Source organism: Radiomyces spectabilis, assembly GCF_025331425.1.
Source record: "Radiomyces spectabilis strain NRRL 2753 chromosome Unknown BYT42scaffold_4, whole genome shotgun sequence".
NCBI lineage: Eukaryota > Fungi > Mucoromycota > Mucoromycetes > Mucorales > Radiomycetaceae > Radiomyces > Radiomyces spectabilis.
Window position 1 is genome coordinate 591962 of NW_026251929.1, and position 15722 is coordinate 607683.

A 15722-nucleotide genomic window follows, 5' to 3' on the forward strand; every position below is an offset into this window, starting at 1 on the left:
GTCAACCGCATATCCCGCTGTCGTTGATGATGGAGAAGAAGTGGATGAATTGGGTGCAAGTGATCCTGAGCAGTAATATCTTATATTTCTACGAATTCTTATGTTTGCCTCTACTGTATTCCCCTTTATTTTAAGTCGCCCCGTATTCTTTCTATTATTCACTCGCTCACTCTATCACTCTGTCTCTCTCTCTCTCACTTTCTCTCTCTTTTCCCTCTCTTGTCATTCACAGAAATACATATTATTATTTTTTTTTACCTCGCATAACTTATAACCATGTTCTCGGATTTCATCTCTCTTTTCGTTTGATCTGCTTTATTTTGTATTTTTGTTCAAGTGTTAATTTTTACTTTCTTTGTGCAAGCGAAATGGTAAACGAAAGAACAATAAGGGTAAAATAACAAACTTTTGAAATTGATTTTATACATCAAATACGAGGTTGGCGTTAGCATTGCTAGTAGTTACTATGATATCGCCTTGACCTTGCAATCGCTGTCCTTGCTTGTAATGACGCTGATTGTCGTGGAAAACAATATGGCCCTCCTCACCTAACTGATCTCTCACGTTGGCTCGGCTCCAATTGGATGTCTGGATCATGAAATGTCCTTCAAACGTCATTGGCTTTGCAAAAAATATTTACCATTTTAGATTTTTACTTTGCTTTTGTTTATATCGGTTTCTTGTTTTGTTAGCTTACCATGTGAATTGTGGCAGGTCCATTGCTTGTAAGAGCCTTAATAATAACATCCTTGGCATTTTCAATGGTAGCTTCGATGGGGGCATTGGATGTTTTCAACAGAGCTTCTCGTTTCGCCTGGATATGTGCCAATGAAACCGCACCATTGGAGGTCTCCACGATCACTTGCGTGGCAACAGCAGCGTTGCTCACAATAGCTCCATTCGAAGATCTGAGCAACACTTTATCGTTTGCTGAAATGGTATATGCTTCAATTTGACCATTGGTATTTTCCAGCGCTACATACGACTTGGCCGTCACATCGGTCACGGCAATGACTCCATTGGTAGTTTTCAAGCTCACAGTTTCGTCGCTTTTCAAACCGTTGCCCACGCGGATATTGCCATTGCGTGTTTCCAATACAAGCTGCTTGCCTGACCATCCCTGATCCAAGGAGATGGGAGCATTGGTACTCCGAAGTTGGACAATATCCACATCGTGAAGTTGGTCAACCACTTGTGTGACAATGTTGGGCATACTGGTGCGCAGTGATGTGGTGGTGGTTGGAAGATATATTTCCATTTCCACGAAAATGCAGCTGTCCGTCAGTGGGTGAGTCGGCATTTTTAACACAAGTCTCGTTTCGTCGTTGTCATTGTCCAAAGTATACGAAAGCTCCTCCTGCAGTCTCGGTGGCGCCAGTCGGATGCGGGTATGAATAGAACCAGAAGTAGCTTCGTCGCCAGGAGGCAATGAATGGATAATTAATTGGCCGCCAGACACATGACCTTCGAGTGATACTGACAGATCTTTGTCGAATTGTATCTCCTTTGGCAAGACTGATTTGTAAACAGTCTCGGCACCCTTGCAGTTTATTAAACCTATGTGCTTTGATGGGTCGGAAGGGTTGAACCAGCCGCTGTATTTCGTAAGCACAAGCCAAGCGAGGATGCCAAGGAAGATGTATTTGAACCATTTTTTCCCGGAACCATTGTTTTCTTGTTGTTCTGCCCATGCTGGTGGTGGCATTCCCGGCGGTGGCATCCCTGGTGAAGGTTGAGGTGCCGATACCGGTGATGGCATCGGCATCCCTCTTTCCGACCATTCGCGTGGAATATCTAAATAGGTATCAATATGTTAGTGGGTACCAAAATGGAAAAAACTAAAGAACGTACGAGGATTGTTCCATGCTACAGGCATGGCGGGTGCTGAAGCAGGAGAAGGAGGATACATCGCGGCATCGGCTATGCGAGAGGCCGAAGAAGATGGTCCTGCAAGAAAGTGTCGGGCACCCAACAAACCCGGTTGGCCAGAGATAATGGTACCATAAGTATTGGATATGCTTCCTTCGGTATCTCCTTCTGAACCCATTGGCGGGCTGTAAGGCGGTGGAGCCATATCGGCCGAAGCATCGTCTGGCTTATGGATCTCCGGTCGTTTCCTGTTACCGGCGTAATCTGTAACAGAAGTATGTTTAAAAAGATGCTATCTTTGGCTTGGCAGGTAGCGACGTCAAGAAAAATACCTGGTTGGTTATAATACGCTTTAGGATTACCGGACATTGGTATGGGGGGGGGGAACTAAAGCAGGATAGAAAGAAAAAAAAAAGAAGAAAAAGGGAAAAAGGGAAGAGAGAGAAAAAGAAATACGGGGTTTGTAACAAAGCAAGCAAAAATAAAAAGGCAAAGCCTCTTTCCCAAAGTCGCAGTTGGCCGAATCAGGAAATCCACACTTGTCCAAAAACCCTCACTTGCATTGACATTTTTGCCCAGAAAACCGGGTTACACGACAGCCTTGGCAAAATACAACCCAGCATTTCATATAAATCGATGGAAGCTGCAGGTCCTTTCTCTTTCTAAACTGTCATCCTTGTCGCTCCCAAACTCACGATCCACAACCAAGAATTGAAGCCTTGACCGAGTCACATATAAAATCGTAATGCTCGTCCATCGTACTATAACCAAATCGATAAAAACCAATTAAAAGTGGTCTACATTACCCATGATGGACTTGTTTGGCAATATGGACGCGAGATACATTGAGGGGATCCGCTGCATCAAATACATCCGTAAATAGTAAGTTGAAAGCATAGTATTATTGATATGTGAAGGAATTATACATCGAAAAAAACATCGATCTTGGCATTGGTGGTGTCGACCGTTAAATTAGAAGAACCGACGCCATCGCCTCTGACGCCAACCTTCTCATTTTTTCTGTCGGTTTCAAAGGTGATCATTTTGTGAGGAAGAACAGTGACTTCCGCGTTGGATGTTCTCACAGAGAATCGTCCATCATACGTAATAGGCTATGCAAAAACGAGAGTTAGTTCAACGTCTTCACTGGATAACCTTCAGATATGGATGCTTACCATGTGTAGTGTGATGTGTCCGTTGATGGATTTGATTTTTAGCTGTGTATGAGGCGTGACGGAAATGACTCGCATATCGATTTTGGCGTTAAGAGACTCGACCATGACGGATTGGACACCGGTCACTTCTTCCAAAGTAATAGTGCCATTGTTCGTTGCGACATCGAGATGCCTTGCTTGCAAATTTTGGGCTTCAATTTTGCCATTCATGCTGCGCAACTCACAGTGACCGTCACTCACGAGTTGTGCAACCTCAATCCTTCCATTATTGGTCTTGGCCAGCACTCTGGTGGAAGCCAGAATAGGGCCCTCCAAATGAATACTGCCATTGCTGGTTTGCACTTCAATCGACTTTGCCTTTAACGAATTGTGAATGCCGATGGTGCCATTCTTGGTGAGCAGCCGACATCGATCGCCTTCCCAAGCGTCCTCCAGGTGAATGCTCTTATTCTGTTCTTCAATCACAAGCTCCGTAGTCGTCGGCGTGTCGGAAATATCTGTATCGTCTTCCAGCGAATCGCCATCCGTTGACTTGAATGAATATTCTGGTAAACTGTATGGATTGGCGTCTCTTTGCGCCCCGCTAGAAGAGCCTTCGCCGGCATCGTTGGCTTCGGAGGGTGAATAAGGTGGAGGAAGATCCGCACTCACTAAATACAGCAACCGTTAGTAAGTACTCAGAACAACGCACATAGTGTACTTTATTCAAAAACTACTTGCTTTATGATATAAAATAACTGTAGGGAAGAGTTATAGGGGATGGTCAAGATAGAAAGAAATCACCAGAAAAAGAAATGCAGCGGCCTTTCCACGACAAGAGAACAGGTGACTTATAACTTGCCGTGACCGATTTCACGCCGCTCCAGCGCGGGCTTTGAATTGGGTCGTTTTCGCTTTTGTTTCTTCTCTAATGGATAGAACGCCATCCACCACGGACATTAAAGAAACGCTGGATAGTAAGTTAACTATGGATAACGCCACACGGCATTTGTTTTACTAAGGGACATTTTCGCTTTGTGTTTCAGTTATATACGAGATGGCCACCATTCTCGATACAGGGCTTGATCGTGACACCTTGGCCCTGTGCGTTTCCTTGTGTGAGAAAGGCGTGAATCCGGAAGCCTTAGCGGTAGGTGGTCATTCAGATCGCTTATGGGTCATGCCAAACTGACTTTTTTCAACCTTGTACAGACCGTCATTAAGGATTTGCGGGAGCAGCAGCAAAAGTTGTCTACGAGCACCAACTGAGAGAAAGACAAGAATCTGTAGCGCGCTGGCCGTCACAAGTGCTTTATACCTCTCCCCAATTTCGTATAACGTGAATCGGACGACCATTATGGATGCATCCGTGAGACATTGTCCTGTATGAATTTTTGTATATAAAAGCATCGTAAATCATTGGATTGGGCTGTTTTTGATCCGTTGAGTGACCGACGTTGGGGGAGGATATTTGACAGTCATCGATCACACTAACGATGAAGTTCTTCCTTTTTTGGACCATCTAACTTTATACATGAAACGGGCTTCTTCCAACAGTCTTTCAGAATCCAACAAAAAGCCCAAGCCAGAAAAAGGTGCATATTTGGGTTGCCTCGCGATAAAAAGGAAGAAGAGCTGACGGCTCTATTTTCTTTTCTTAGATACAGACACCGTGCCACGAGTCCATCCATTCTTTAATCAGTCTATGAAGCAAACCGTCAAATGGTTGTCTTCCATCGAATCTGTGCTCATTGCGAAAACAGTAGACAAGGAAGTCGGCCGTCATAAAGTGGCTGCTTTTGATCTTGTAATGATATGAGTCCACTGAATGTACCAAGAATGACGTATGCTGACCCTCCTACTGATAACAGGACGCCACCCTGATATCGACGAAAACTGGTCGCGTCCACTCAAAGGACGAGAACGATTGGCAATGGTGGCATTCGTCTGTGCCAAGCCAAATTAAAAAGCTGCATGACGACGGGTAACTATTTGGGTTTCATTGTCTACGCCGGTTGCACGCTGACACCCGACTGTCACTTAGCTACAAAATCGTCGTCTTTTCCAATCAAAACGGACTAAACTCGCCCACGCGGATCCAAAGTTTTAAACGGAAAGTGGAAGCCATTCTCAGCCAGTTATCCATGCCCGTATGGTTGTTAGCAGCTATGAACAAAGATCAGTATCGTAAACCCATGGTGGCCATGTGGAACTGGTTAGAGAAACAAGCGAATGACGGGGTCAAGATTGGTAAGAATAAAAAAAAAAAAGTAGACGAAAAGGCTTCATGCAGCCGCATCAAGGCAACTGACACAGTGGTTAGATAAAGAACAGAGCTTCTACGTGGGCGATGCGGCTGGCCGCGCTGATAACTGGAAGCCGAGGCAAAAGAGAGACCATTCTTGCACTGACAGGTATTGCGCGATGTAAAGTCCTGTTGCCATCCCGTCTGACACGGTTTGCTGTCTAGAAAATTCGCTGACAATATAGGCATTGGCTTCTACACTCCAGAGGAATTCTTCCTCAAGGAGCCAAAGGCAGCTTTCTCATGGGGCGGCTTTATTCCCAGCGAATCCACGCAGAATGGTAAACGTATTTCGTTTTTGAAGGGCCCTTTTTTCCCTTTTTTATTAACCCATTGATCGGTCCATTACACTGACAGAAATGCTATTCACTCCTTCATCATCACCGCTGGTTCTCAAGGATGAACCGGAAGTCATTGTATTTGTTGGATATCCTGCTAGCGGAAAATCCACATTCGCTGAAAAATACCTTATCCCGCACGGCTATGTCTACGTGAATCAAGTAAGCATGATAAAACAAGATCCTGTTTTGTCCGATGTTGTACCAACATGGTCTTTTTTATTATTATTAGGATACGTTGAAAACACGCAACAAGTGCATTGCCGCATGCAAAGACGCTCTTGCAAAACACCAGTCCGTCGTCATTGGTAAGATCGGCCCACATGCCGTACATACAGCATCATCATATTCATGACTTGCTCTGTCGTTGTAGATAATACAAATCCAGAAATCGCTACTCGAGCTTCATATATTCAAGTAGCACGCGACGCCGGTGCCAAAGTTCGTTGCTTCTACTTTACGGCCGATGAACATTTAGCACGACACAATAATTATTATCGGGCGATACAAAAACCGCATGAAAACAGGGAATTACTATCTGACATCGCCTTCCGAACCTTCAAATCACGCTTGCAGATCCCCACAGAAGCAGAAGGGTTCGATGAAGTGAAGAAAATCAACTTTATCTTTGAAGGATCGGAAGAAGAACAAAGGACTTGGAAACAATGGTGGTTGTAAAACCAATAGAGCCCTGATGCTTGATATTAGTAGCTGCATTGGCCCATGGTCTTGGAAATGGTCAATATGGACACTTCAGTCATAGAAAGTATTATTATTCACTCCAAAGATAACCCAGCCACAGTAAAAAGACCCCCCATTTACAAAGTGCTCTGGCAAAATTCTCTGTAATCCCGATAAATTTATTGACTTGCCTGATGTCTTTTTCATCTTTCAATGCATGGAAACAAAAACCTTGACTTGATCCATTATTCGCGGGAGTGGGGTGGGATATCCTCATATTACTTTGGCCTTGTAGAATGCCTGCGTAATCTGATGGGAAAATGCGCTGAAACAGATGACTTTATTCATCAAAGTGAGGCCATTTTCGAGGATGGCTTTATTTTTCAATAAAATGAATAATATGTGGTAAAATGCCAGTTTAACGTGCTTATCCATTACTTCTGTACCAAAGTTTTGTGCACCTGTGTATCCGACCAGCCGATATGAACGCTTGAATAAAGGCATCCCGATCGATCGACCTCTAACATATCTGAGACTTACTTCATGCACCTTTTTCATACGATGAGCTATTATCAATGGATAATATGACATGGCGCCTTTTTCCTGCTTCATTATTGGACAATAAATATTTTTAGCTACAGTACGAGGGATCGCCTCTTTTTCCCAGGTCTATAAAATACGATGCATCTTCCATTCATTTCTTTTTTCTCTTTATCGCACATCTACTTCTATTTTGCAAACCAATCCAACTGAATACGCACATACGCTCTCCATTGCAAAGACATACTGTATTCTATCGCTTTTTTTGATTACCTTTCTCAAATGACGATCTTCGTACGTATGATATACTCAAAGATGATCATAACTGTCAGCGATCTAATCTTTTATACTGTATTGCAGTTGCGCGTCGAAAATCCTCGTAAAAAAATTTTATCCAGACTTTTTCAATTAAACTGTGCAAAGTGCTCCCTGATTGATTTATTGAAAGCGCCAATTCTATTAAACCATAGAATTATATATATGTGTGTATATAAGAAAAGAACGGAGATATTAGCTCTTGAAGTAGATGCAAAAGGTTACATGAGAAAAGGGAAAAAAGTAGAAAAGGAATTGTGATAAGGAAATCACCAAGGAGACCGAATTATTGACTTTCTGCCGGTGCTTTTGAATCATTCATCCAGCCTGCTATAGATGGATGAAGATTAGTACTGATCACATTTTGATTTCTCTACTACTTACTTCGTGAAAAGTAGCCGCGAGCTCGAAAATCTCCTCGGTAGGAACCGCCACGACCACGACCGCGACCTCGTCTACGTCCACCTCGTCCACCGCGACCACGACCCCGTTCACTTTCGTTACTGAATGATCGCTCGACGCGGTTCTGTGTATTCTGACTTTGCCATGCTTCGCTAGCAATCTCAGCCTCTGGAGGACTCTCCGCTTCTGTTGATACAAGCGGTTCCTCATCAGCTGCATCGCTTTTTTCTTTGGGTTCGGTCGTATTCGCTGTCTCAGCTGCTGAATCCGCTGCAGATTTCGTCGTTTCTTCTGTTGTTCCTTCCGTCGTTTCGGCCGTTGTTTCTTCCGTCGTAGCCAGTTGTGCTTCTGTAGCTGTTTCTGCTTTTAATGATGGCTCTTTATCGGCCACGGATGCTGTTTCTTGGACCAGCTCTGATCCCGGAGAAGAAGATGGTTCTTTGATAGGCGCACTAGATTCTGGATGCACGCTATCTACCGGATCTATCATTACAAAGAATCACTGATATCAGCACCTTGCCCTCTTTTGTTGCATGATTTTATGCGGAATTTTCACTTTACCGTAGTAGTCGCTAAAGGCTCCTGAATTTACATATGCGGAAGCGTAGGGTGCTTGTATCGGTAATAAAGAGGTATCGATCATACTGTTGTAAGGTACGACGACCAGTAACGGTTGCGAAGATGGCGTTGACGATTGTGGTGTGGGCATACGCTGGGTCCATCCGGCCCTTTGTGGATCGGATGACGCGTCCAGTGAATTGTCGATAAGGTGATGGATGATTTCACGGATCTCACGGAAAGTGGTGACAAAACCTTCGTCGATAGGCTCGTCAACTCCGTCGTTCAGTTTGCGTAACAGTGAAAATACTTCTTTGCGTTTGCTCAATCGGACTTCTTCCGAAAGATCCTTGGCAGCAAATAATGAACCGCCCACCAGTTTATCACAAAGATGAACAATAGCGAGGGGTTCTAATCGAGGATAAACGCTGGAGATAATCGTGAAGAAACCCTGTTGAGCGAGTCGTACGATGTAGAAGAAATGCAGTAATGTTAACGACCGTTGCTGCTCGTACTCCGGACTCCGTTTCGATGTGCTGGCGACTTTTTTATCTTCTTCTTTTTTCTTACTCGCTGTATCCCCCAGCATATCAGGTGAGCTCTACACGAGACATGTCATTCCCCCATTAGTATCATTTTCGTCTTACTGTCCATCGTCCTTTTTTTGTTTTGAACATTTACCAACTTGGCATATAAAGCTTGTAACTGCTCGAGCGCTGCTGATGTGGCCGATCGTTTATCAATGCTCACTTGTTCTTGCTCAGTAATTTTTTCTCCCGCTTCTACTTTTGTGCGGGCTTCTTCCGCTTGACGCTGTGCGTGGGTTAGTCATACAATTCAAAAAGAACCGATTCCCTTGACATCAAGCTGTCTCGCTTACCAACTGTGATGCCAGATCCTCCATTTGTTGTTGGATCACCGTCAAGTGCGCTGTAGATATTTTCTTTCTTTTGCTTTTCGACTTCTTTTTCGATTTTCGTGCAGCAATTGGTTCTTCAGACTTAGCTGGTGGGTCGGCTGACTGAGGTGGTGCAGAAGTTTCCACGTCGACAGTTGACGATCGTGACGGATCTGCGGTTTCTACCGGTTTTTCCAAGGCTACGCTGGCTAGTTCTGCTTGTGACGAAGATGCCATTGTGTTTCAGAGAACAATGCACAAAGTGGCTGTTTAAGTGTCAGAGAAAAAGGTGGGAGGCGAGAAGGCGCTTTTGAAAACCGTTCTTCAAAGCTCGCTTCCCAACGTCGGCCTGGAACAAGCCACACGTCACGCTGCGGCATTTCAAACCGGCGCAGCAAGGTCACTTGTCCCAGACTCAGAAAAACCAAACATCAACCTTCACACAGTTGTACCATAATACTCCCGGAAACTAGTCACTATAAAAGGCAGTCGTCTTGGCCTCTAGATTATTAGAAGCACCTTCATTTTGGTAATATGGGTCAGCACTAAATATTTGAGTCTCATTGGGCAAGTCAAATCGATAAAGAAGACTTTGCAAACTGGAAGCATCGGTGCAAGGATATATGAGCAGTGTATCCATTACATGTACTCATGTCACTAGGCCCTCGGATCTTACGGTCTTCACCCACCATTGTTGACATGAAAATTTGACAAATTTTGATGTCCCTAGGATGACTAAGTTGAATAAACTGTATAAAGGCCATACAAGTCATAATGAAAGATACAAGTGATTTTTGAAAAACAAACGTTTCTGACTGGGTAAAACGAAATGAATCACATGATTTACTGCAGTGGTTGAGTTGGACCTCCCTTTTTTGAATGGGCAGAGCGTGATACATCGATACGATTTAGCAATTAACAAAACGCATTACTCGGGCTAGATTGATCTGTTCCTTAACTCTTTTATTTGCTCATTCTTTAAGTTTTTTCATCAAATAAAATTTTATCAGTTCTGACTGGCTCATATGCTCTATATGCATTGATAAATTCGACTTTGTTATCAGTCTTGGGTGGAGGATTCTTCTTCTGAAAAAGCCATTTATTTACCATGCATTATGGCAAATTGAAAGTCAGCAAAGCCAACCGTCATCACAGCCCAAAAGCAGCTTTGGAAAGAAAAAAGCAACGTCTGAACCAAGATGAGGTGTCCCTTTCCAGCTACTAGAATACTAGTGATACCTCATTAAATCCAGCATACTAGCTGGCTTAAACGTCTGGAGACTTATCGCCTGGAAGATCCGTCGGCGTGAGCAGCGGAATGGTCTCACAAAATTTTGATCCATTCGCTTAGACGAATGACGGGAAAGCATGACTGTCACATGCAGGATTTTTAATACATCAAATAAAAGTGATTCACAATAAAAGAAGTTATTCTTTGCTCTCTTTCTTTTCTTTGATGGATTTCACCTCTCGATTCCATTATGATTGGAGCTGGTCAGCATACTTGAATTTCGTTACTCCTTCGGATTTGCTTCTCCCGAAATCTGAGTCAATCGTCCTGGAAGCAGAAGCTCAGCAATGCACATGAGTCCACAGCAATTCCCATCGCTAACTTCACTGACAATGGACTGCGATATAAATACACCGTTAGTTTTACGATAGCGAAAAAATAACAGAAGTAACATCTTTGGCCAATGAAAATACAAAGAAGGCACTGCGTATCTTGTCAAGAAGGTTTGACATCAAGCCTGACCATAGCCCGAGTCTCGCTTCGGATGTGGCTCGATTGTTGAATGATCGCAAGAACCTTTGTACAACATTGATATCACCTCAAAAAGGGATGAACCCTTCGTAGTCCCGATAATAGAATCACATCTCACGTTATTGGCCATATCGTTACAAATCAATGTCAAAATTTTTCTTTTCTCCACTCGGTCCCACACACGCGTCTTTGGCAACGGAGACTGATGGATCGGAATTTCCATAACGTCAGTTCATTTACAGGTATCGTATAAAACATATTTTTTCATGTCTACCTTCTAAGTAACGACATATCCAGGAGAAAGCACCTTTATTCCTCTTGACCCGCAGCAGAATCGTCTGCGGAAACTCAACGCCCATGCTTTCTGTGCAGACAACGGGACCTCACAGCCATCTTCCGGTGGCTAGAGTGCGAAGTACGACAAGCCGAAAAGGCAAAATGCCAGCGGTCGTCCTCAGCTCCGAATATTGCTTGAAAATTCTGATGACATTTTTCGAAACATATCTTGAAAGCAGGGTCACGCATGCCCTCGAAACGAAGAACAAGAAGAAACGAAAAAAGCCTCGACTCAAAAATAAGGGGAAAAAAAGGCCAAGATGCAAACCGATGTGACCAATTTTGATTGGCACGACGACAGCAAGGACGATGAAGATGACGACGCGCGAACATCTTCAGCAGATATCAAAATCGAATTGCTGCAAATGGGATTCATCCGTGGAGTATACAAAGAGTGCGCGACGCTTGCCGAAAAGGAAATTGATGGTCTCAAAGGGGAACAATTTAGAAAAACGCTCATCAAAGAAAAGATTGACTACATGTCACTTTGGCGCGAGTATGTCATGAATCATTTTCGACGATACTTTCAACAGTATTCGCAGTAGAATTGAAGCATCGAAGAATGAAGATAAAGATGAACAGACGGACGATCCTGTCACGGATCCGAAAAAATTCAAACAACTTACTCATACTTGCTCTGTCCCACTTCCACGAGTCATTCGTTCCGATCTCCTTCACCGCGATAACTTTTTGCAAAGCATCAACAAGTTTTCAGTTCACCTTACCGGCATCATCTCCGAACTATCAATGCTTACTTATCTCACTTGCTTGAATTGTAGCAAATCGCCAAATGGCAACATCCAGACACCACCAGCTTTATTCAATTTTCATCATCTTTTCCCGCCAGCGTTTCAATGGCAAAGCGAATTTCTCGGGACTTTCAAAATGATACCGATTCCACCGATACCTGATGGTTTACAAGAGAGACTGCATGCGAGAGCCAAGGACGGCAGCAGCAAGAAGCAGCTTGATGCGCATGATGATCTTCTATCGTTGCGGCATTTACAGTTTTTATATTCGCGGTTTATAAGTTCCGCAACAACGAAAAAAGAATCAAGGGACTTTCCTTCCCTCTGGTTCGATTGGTGCAAGAGTTTACCGGAAATGGCGCAATCGTTTTCGGATATGCCTGGCTGCTCTCAAACGATCAATGCTGGAGTCAAGGAATATTCGACTAACGTCAAAACTTTATGGTCCCGCGCAGCACCCGGAAAAATCTTGGATCGAGTAGTTCGCACTTTATTACGCATCCACTTGGCTCCTGTTCGCGAAAAAGCATACCAGGAAAAACTCAGAAAGTCGACGATTCGTAAAAGAAACGATAAACGAAAATGCCCCCATGCAACAAAGAAGGCGTTGAAATGGAGAATCAAGCAAAAAATGAGAAGTTTAGCGCAAGCTCGGAATAGCGAAAAGTCCCTGATCAGGTTACGCCGGTTGTATGTTCAATCTGAGCCAGACAGAGAGGTGACTATGCACGATATCACCGATGAAATCGAAACGCTGTATATATCGGATGTGCCAAATATCGATGAAGAAGATCTGTTGGAGCTCATTGAGGAAGAAGACGACGAAGAAGAAAGATTTGAGGAAGAGGAGGGGATAGATATCCGTCAAACCGAAGAACAACAAACAACATTCGTTGGCCATCAGGTGAGTCACGAAAAGGGATTTCCAGTTCAAAATTTGCATTTAACACTTTATTAAAGGACCTGAGCTGTCGTCGCTTGAACGCTATAAAGGCGGTGGTAAAAAAGTTGATTACGGAATCAAGTATTGATGGAACTGGCACAAAATCGCGTATTGACAAGTACACACCGCGAACTATCTCCTGGACGGACGAGGAATACCGGGTCATTAGATTGATTTCAGACCAACTTGCACCTTATTATCCCAAGAACGGAAAGCTGCAGAAGCACCCTGCCCTCCTCTTACCCTTTATCACATTTTCTAATGTGATCCTTCGTCTGGCTGGATACAGCAAATTCACAAAACGAATTCATCCCTCAGTCTCTCCTTCAGCGGAGCATGTGCTACACCTTGACGAAACTACCATTTACGAATTGTTTGGCTCGCAAAAAGGCATGTATGAATTCGTCTCGGAAAACGGCCATCCAATTCAATCCCTGGTGGAAGCGCGGAAGTATCCCATTGGTGTCATTGCATCCACATTTGATTTGGGACAGATCCATAAGATATGCAAAGGCTATGGATTGGCATTCAAACACCGCATTTCGACGAATGGGCACGTGGCCATTTTACAAGGAGCACGGATAAACCACCAATGCTATGACATGATTTCAAGATACCACAAACGTCATGAACGTAAGAAAGCACAACCCACTCCCGCGACGGTACAAAACGACAAAATCAAGGAGCAGATCGACTCCTTGAGTGAAACAATCGGTAGCCTGCAAAAACGTCAAAAGCAGATCGTGACAACCAGAGAAAAGGTCCAAAAGGAGATGAGAATTTTGAAGGATCAATTTTATCATAACCGTTCTGATGAAAATTATGCAAGGTGGCGAGACAAGAAGGCTGCGGTTCGTAGGGAGAATTATGTTCTTCTAGAATGCAGGAAAACTTTAAGCAAGACAAAGAACAAGCGTTATCTATTGCAACGCCAGGTACGTTATATCTTATACATTTGAATCAGGGATGATTGAACTAATACAACCCAGCAAAACCCCACCGAGGGAAATAAACGTGATACCGTGCTTTCAGTACCCTTTCCTCAATGCATGGATGAAGCGCAACGAATGGATATCAGCCAGTTACAGCATGCCGTAACTTTTTCCGGAACGGATTACGGAATCCAAACAATGTCGGTGACCGTGCCTTTGACCATACCGACCATCAGCAGACACTTGCAGTTATACAACAGATACGCTCGTCTTGAAACTTGCGCTGACGTCGAAGAAGGAGACGTTCTTACTGATTCTGAGCTGTTCCTTCCGAAACCGGTTAAAATCCGTGCTAAGAACACCGAAGAAATCTCATTTGCAAGAAGAAGAAGGCGTGAAAAATAAAAAAATGTATTGTTTTATTCACATCTGGAGAATGGCTGACTGATTGGAAAATAGATGATTCCTTCGATCAAAAGCACTGAAGAAATGTTGAGCCGTAACCCAATTTTCGCACGCTTGGACGCAGGAAGAAGCATTGCATAGTTTCAAAGTAATGCAGATTTTTCTTGAACCAAGTGGATATACTAAACTCACACCGTCATTGTTGTAGTTACAAGAAGATGCAAGCGACACATTGCGTAATTTTTATCATAATCGCAAGTCCAAGAAAATAGCATATACGCAGTCATTGCGTACAAAGCGAGCCTATGCGATGCTGGCGTCAAGCGAACGGGCGCAAATGACCGATCGAAATGTTCCAACGAACTTAGTGCTGTGCATTGGAAACGCTGGGACAGGTGTGGGCTCTCGCATCAGAGGCCATGCACGAGCGGGGGGGGGGGGAAGAAGATGCGGACGGAACACTCAAGAAACACTACAGTCGCTATACCAAATGAATTTTGCTCATCGAAGACTTGTTTATTCTGTTTCCAACAAACAGAGCTAGCGAAACGAAGATTACCGGATGGAAAAACGAAGCAAGTCTATGGTGCAGTCCGATGCATCAACCCAGATTGTCCTGCCGTGCGCAGAGGTTACGCAACACGGAATCGTGATCAGCAAGCTGCTTTCGCAATTGGTTTGGTGCGGTGCGAATGCTTTCGAAGAACAACATGACCTTGCCACCGTTTGATCCACGACCCCAAAGCAACGTCAATATGTTATTCAAAATGAATAACGCTACAAACACTATTGAGGCTATCCGAAACGATACGCCAATGGTCCCACTCAGCTTGAATGGATTAACAGTGGGCCAACACGCCCAAGACTAGTTAAACTTTAATATCCCGAAGGACAACGCACGTTCAGAACCATACAACTGCATCGCAAGAGCCATATTTTTGAACGCAGTGGGCAGTTGCATAAATTGTCACCGCTTTTGACCTAGCCCAGAATGACTGTTTTTTCTTTGAGATCGAATAGAACAGAACAGAACAGAAAACGCCCTTATTGGGTTTCTCTAAACAATAAACTTCGACCTGAACTCACTCAACTAAGAAGAGTTGTTTCTCTCGAACTTTGAAACTTCTTCCAGGGAAGATCGACCGTTGTAAGACATCCAGATCGAGGCTTCGCAAAGACGACAGGTAAATTTTTCCAGCCTCAAGAATCTGCAACGTTAACCCTTCCTCACTTTACTATGAGATGCCGCTGATTTCTCGGTGGTATCTCCACATACGTACCGCTGGCTTATTTTGCTCTACGTTCATCTTTTGGAAAAAGGAAAGCGGGGGTGCCTTCGAGCTGCGTATCCAGATGCACTGATGGTTTTCCATTCTTACATTCTTATAATAAAGAGGAACATTTATGACAATGAACCTGCAACCATGGTGAAGGTCATCAGACGCCAATCAACAGGAACAGCAAACAGCCATGCTGCGCACAAATCACTACTGTAAGCTGGAGCTTTGTTCAAGACACATTCACGCATGAGTGTT

General features: G+C 43.8%; 6 protein-coding genes across 6 annotated transcripts; 3 read left to right on the plus strand and 3 right to left on the minus strand.

Annotated features, from left to right (window-relative positions):
* Positions 1 to 248: 248 nt before the first annotated feature.
* On the minus strand, positions 249 to 2371 carry BYT42DRAFT_259484 (uncharacterized protein). The gene is made up of 4 exons (XM_051562741.1): positions 2202 to 2371; positions 1852 to 2133; positions 698 to 1794; positions 249 to 621 (listed from the first exon to the last, which is right to left on the minus strand). The coding sequence occupies exons 1-4, from the start codon at positions 2236 to 2238 to the stop codon at positions 421 to 423; spliced, it is 1617 nt and encodes a 538-aa protein (XP_051425085.1). The 5' UTR covers positions 2239 to 2371; the 3' UTR covers positions 249 to 420.
* Position 2372: 1 nt separating this feature from the next.
* On the minus strand, positions 2373 to 3973 carry BYT42DRAFT_259483 (uncharacterized protein). Its single transcript, XM_051562740.1, has 3 exons — positions 3765 to 3973; positions 3045 to 3694; positions 2373 to 2981 (listed from the first exon to the last, which is right to left on the minus strand). Coding segments are annotated over exons 1-3 (843 nt in total). The 5' UTR covers positions 3766 to 3973; the 3' UTR covers positions 2373 to 2789.
* Positions 3955 to 4292, plus strand: BYT42DRAFT_612105 (mitotic-spindle organizing gamma-tubulin ring associated-domain-containing protein; the record flags this gene model as incomplete). Its single annotated transcript, XM_051571584.1, has 3 exons — positions 3955 to 4000; positions 4070 to 4173; positions 4236 to 4292. 3 exons carry the CDS (start codon positions 3955 to 3957, stop codon positions 4290 to 4292), a joined length of 207 nt encoding a protein of 68 aa, XP_051425087.1.
* A 436-nt stretch (positions 4293 to 4728) lies between these two features.
* BYT42DRAFT_493923 (polynucleotide kinase 3 phosphatase-domain-containing protein) lies at positions 4729 to 6344 on the plus strand (the record flags this gene model as incomplete). The annotated part of the gene is made up of 8 exons (XM_051564259.1): positions 4729 to 4830; positions 4895 to 5007; positions 5068 to 5273; positions 5353 to 5437; positions 5494 to 5609; positions 5686 to 5828; positions 5899 to 5974; positions 6040 to 6344. The coding sequence occupies 8 exons, from the start codon at positions 4729 to 4731 to the stop codon at positions 6342 to 6344; spliced, it is 1146 nt and encodes a 381-aa protein (XP_051425088.1).
* A 1623-nt stretch (positions 6345 to 7967) lies between these two features.
* On the minus strand, positions 7968 to 9464 carry BYT42DRAFT_259616 (uncharacterized protein). The gene is made up of 3 exons (XM_051562742.1): positions 9043 to 9464; positions 8844 to 8975; positions 7968 to 8763 (listed from the first exon to the last, which is right to left on the minus strand). The coding sequence occupies exons 1-3, from the start codon at positions 9295 to 9297 to the stop codon at positions 8113 to 8115; spliced, it is 1038 nt and encodes a 345-aa protein (XP_051425089.1). The 5' UTR covers positions 9298 to 9464; the 3' UTR covers positions 7968 to 8112.
* Positions 9465 to 11698: 2234 nt separating this feature from the next.
* BYT42DRAFT_259673 (uncharacterized protein) lies at positions 11699 to 14441 on the plus strand. The gene is made up of 5 exons (XM_051562743.1): positions 11699 to 12811; positions 12868 to 13695; positions 13759 to 13785; positions 13840 to 14335; positions 14396 to 14441. Exons 1-4 carry the CDS (start codon positions 11906 to 11908, stop codon positions 14185 to 14187), a joined length of 2109 nt encoding a protein of 702 aa, XP_051425090.1. The 5' UTR covers positions 11699 to 11905; the 3' UTR covers positions 14188 to 14335; positions 14396 to 14441.
* Positions 14442 to 15722: the final 1281 nt, after the last annotated feature.